Raw genomic sequence first — 4,285 nt, 5'->3', positions numbered from 1 at the left:
TTTTTTTTTTTCCAGACTCTGTCTAATCCACTCAAAGGGAACAGAAGAATAGTAACACTTTCAATTTGAATATAAATCTAATTCACCAAAGTTCTAACATTTGATTAGAGAACATGGAATATATGGAGAAAAAACACTTTATAGAATTCGGATGAGTAGGTGTTTTTGATTAACGGAATACTCTCTTAAACCCTTAACTAGTCCTGAGTTTTTCTTATACTTGCAGACCAGCAGAGTAAATATAGCCATCAAAGCTGTGTGCTATTACATTGCTGTTTCACGTTGATTAATTCTCTGTGTACTTATCTATAAGATGTAGGTAGTGAAATTCTTTGCCATGCCTTCTTCATAGGTTATTGAAATGGTCAGTTGAGATTCTGAATGAAAGCCCTTTAAAAAGCAATACTGCAAACCTAGCATAAAGTGGTATTGTATTGTTGTTGTTGTTTTGGTGACAATTGTTTATTTTAAACCTTAAAAATTCTTAGTAGAATAATTATTGTCAGAAACACTTAGAATTTTCTCATTCCCAATGATGGATGTCACTACAATGTTATTTTTATATCTTCTGTAAAGTGAAATGAGACAATATTTTGTTATTATAAAAAATTTACCTTTTTATCTTTTCTTGTTACTAGATAACAGTAAGCTTTATTTAATGTTATAAAAACCACTTTATGTTTCATGTGATATATATTTTTGGATAGTAAATTATGTTAAACCTTGAGGGTTTTTTTTGTATATATTTAAGGTGTACAACATGATGTTTTGGGATACTTACACATACTGAAATGGTAACTACAGTCAAGCAAATTAATATAAACATCATCTCTCATAGTTACTGTTTTTGTGTGTGTGGTAAGAGCACCTAAAATCTACTCTCAGCACATTTCCAGTATACAATGTGATATTATAACTACAGTCATCATGTTGCACCTTAGATTTGTAGAATTATTCATCCTACATATCTGTAAGGTTGTGCCCTTTGACCTCCATCTCCCCATTTCCTCTCCACCCCCAACTCCTAGGAACTACTACTTTAATCTCTATGTATTTGACTTAGAAATCATGGTGTGTGTGTGTGTGTGTGTGTGTGTGTGTGTGTGTGTGTGTGTATGGAATATTATCCAGCCTTAAAAAAGAAAGAGATCCTGTTATTTATGACAACTTGGATGAACCTAGAGGACTTTAATGCTAAGTGAAATAAGCCAGATGGAGAAGACAAATATTGTATGATCTCACTTATATGTAGAATCTAAGAAAAACCACAAAATTTACATTTTAATGAATCAAATACAGCTAGCATTGTTCATATACCTTGGATTTTTTTTTTTTTTTAACACTAGTTATTCCTGGAGAAGTATTATCTCACATATGTAAAGCTGGAGAATTTCGCTGCAAAAACAGACACTGTATCCAAGCTCGGTGGAAATGTGATGGTGATGATGACTGCCTTGACGGAAGTGATGAAGATTCAGTAAATTGCTGTATGTTCTCTTTCAACTAATCTTAAAACTGAGTCTTTCAGTGTGAGAATTTTCAAAGCAGTATGTGAAAATCTGAAAATATCTTGGATGCAGATCAAATGCAGATTTATTTCTTCATCATCCTTTTTCATAAAGATTAGACCATAGATTGTCTTCTTTGCATACTTTTAAAGGACTATTTTTCTCATTCTTCCCCATTCTTCATATTATCACTTTAGTTGCTCTAAAACTCCTCTTCTGTCCTATTCTTTGGTGCCGGCATCATCATACCACTGTCAGAGGTTGCTATAGGGGACCCCTTTGGATCTTTGAATTTAAAGATGTGGAAAATCAATTTAAACATCTTGAAGACAAAATTATTAGTACAGAAGGTCACGATCCACTCCATTGCTCATTGGCAGCACAGCCTTGAAGAAAAACCAAGGAAACAAACATGAATTTGGAACATGTTATTACCTAGCTTCATTGGCTCAGTATATAATAGGAAACACACGGGACACTGAGATAGAGATAAAAGGCTTGATTTCCCCCTCCCCCCACTTTGGCTTCTGTTTAGTTATTTATCATTTGCTGGGATATGTGTAGTTTCATGTTTCCATTAGGGATAAGAATATTACTTACATACATGTTAGGAAAACACTTTGGGAAGTACATTAAATTATGTTTTAAGAATATATTTGATTAGAGTCACTAGCCGAATGGTTTTCAAAATATAAAATATCTTTATATGGAGAGAGGCATGTGCTGGACAAATATGTCTTTAGTTTTTTGATTTGACCTAGGTACTTGTTTTAAAAATAATTTTTTTCTTTCAGTTAATATATTTTCCAGGTTAAAGTGACTGAGCTAATTGAGTGCTGACAATCCTCCATTTTTTCTTCTTTTTTTTTTAATCAAGAATATAAAAATAAAGTTGTAATGGCCCTTCATTAAGAAAGAAAAAAAATTCATCTGGGCATTCATATCATGCAACCATTCATGCTTTGGGACAGAATCCCAAGACTACAAACTTTTAAAAATAACTTCAAATTGTATATTAATATATAATACATAAATTGTAATTAATGCATAAATACAGCACTACTTTCTCTTGATTTCCAAACATGGGCCCTGATTTTAACATGATGTCCTTATTTTCAACCCCATTTATATCTGTCCTGTAAAGTGTGAACCCACAAATAAAACATTAAATACTAAGTTGACACAATTAGATAACAGTTTTGAAGTGAGAGGAGCATTTCATCTGAGAGTAAAGGGTGTTTTTTCCCCTATATTTTTATACAAATGATGTATTATTTACTCATTAATTTAAATGCCTTACTCCTGACTCACGATGTTTATGCATAGTTTAATGAATGCTTCCTACATATCGGCCTCCTCCATAGTCACAAGCAGAGCACAAATATTTTATCACAGTTTTTTGTATTATATCTTTAGGTCCATGCTTCTATCTGTATGACTATTCTTTTCTATCAACTTAACAAGGAACGTTTTCTCCTCTATGAACGTAGGGGGCATTGCATTTGCACTGTTGATGCAGTGTCAACATTTCTATTCAGTATTTTTTCCCTTGATTATTGTCATCAGTTTTCATCCCATCACCCAAGCCATGGGTTTTTCCTGGAGTCCTCTATTTCACTTATAGTCCATATTCAATTCTATCAATTAATTTTATCTCTTCTACCTCCTAAATAATTAATTTTTTGTCTNAAAGTGTGAACCCACAAATAAAACATTAAATACTAAGTTGACACAATTAGATAACAGTTTTAAAGTGAGAGGAGCATTTCATCTGAGAATAAAGGGTGTTTTTTCCCCTATATTTTTACACAAATGATGTATTATTTACTCATTAATTTAAATGCCTTACTCCTGACTCACGATGTTTATGCATAGTTTAATGAATGCTTCCTACATATCGGCCTCCTCCATAGTCACAAGCAGAGCACAAATATTTTATCACAGTTTTTTGTATTATATCTTTAGGTCCATGCTTCTATCTGTATGACTATTCTTTTCTATCAACTTAACAAGGAACATTTTCTCCTCTATGAACGTAGGGGGCATTGCATTTGCACTGTTGATGCAGTGTCAACACTTCTAGTCACTATTTTTTCCCTTGATTATTGTCATCAGTTTTCATCCCATCACCCAAGCCATGGGTTTTTCCTGGAGTCCTCTATTTCACTTATAGTCTATATTCAATTCTATCAATTAATTTTATCTCTTCTACCTCCTAAATAATTAATTTTTTGTCTGTACCTCCTCTCAATTTTCATTGGCTAAATTAGGCCCCCCTCTTAGATTAACTCAACAAGGACCCTTTTATTATTCCTACCACTATTCCTCTCTTAACTATAGCCCACTTTCCTCACTGCTTCTAGAATAATATTTCTAGAATGAAATATGTTCCTGTTATTTCAATAACTGCATAACCAACTGCAAACCAACCAATAAATTTTAAAATCTGTTGACTCACATATAAGGTACTTCCTGTTATGACTTGTATTGGCATTTTTAGCCTTCAGTCTATCATGTATCCACTTAACCTTTTCGTCCTTATCAAGTTGAACTACAGGTAGATGTACAAAAACGGTCCCTCCATTTTCTCCTGTGTCACTGCACTGACTGTTCCATTTCTATGGAATTTAACATAGTTTACCATTTCCTTCTTAGGGAAGTCTATTTTGAACACCAACAAACCTCCTTCTCAATAGAACCATGGTAGAGCTAAACGTTCATCTCCTGTATATTCCTTTATTGTAGTTGTCAAACCATACTGCAATGATATGCTTATT

At 33.0% G+C, this 4,285-nt stretch overlaps 1 protein-coding gene across 1 annotated transcript in view; it reads left to right on the top strand.

Annotated features, from left to right (window-relative positions):
- The window catches only part of LOC103604074 (low-density lipoprotein receptor-related protein 1B-like), a gene marked incomplete at its 3' end in the record, with an annotated part of 152,863 nt that overhangs the window by 59,114 nt on the left and 89,464 nt on the right, over positions 1–4,285 (top strand). The window contains exon 9 of the mRNA XM_008588666.1: positions 1,347–1,487. Within this exon, the coding sequence (XP_008586888.1) occupies positions 1,347–1,487 (141 nt within the window). The remainder of the gene's footprint in view (positions 1–1,346; positions 1,488–4,285) is intronic.

The sequence above is a fragment of the Galeopterus variegatus genome, unplaced genomic scaffold (genome assembly GCF_000696425.1).
Source record: "Galeopterus variegatus unplaced genomic scaffold, G_variegatus-3.0.2 Scaffold4948, whole genome shotgun sequence".
Taxonomy (NCBI): Eukaryota; Metazoa; Chordata; class Mammalia; order Dermoptera; family Cynocephalidae; genus Galeopterus; species Galeopterus variegatus.
This window is presented reverse-complemented; position numbering and strand designations above follow the sequence as displayed.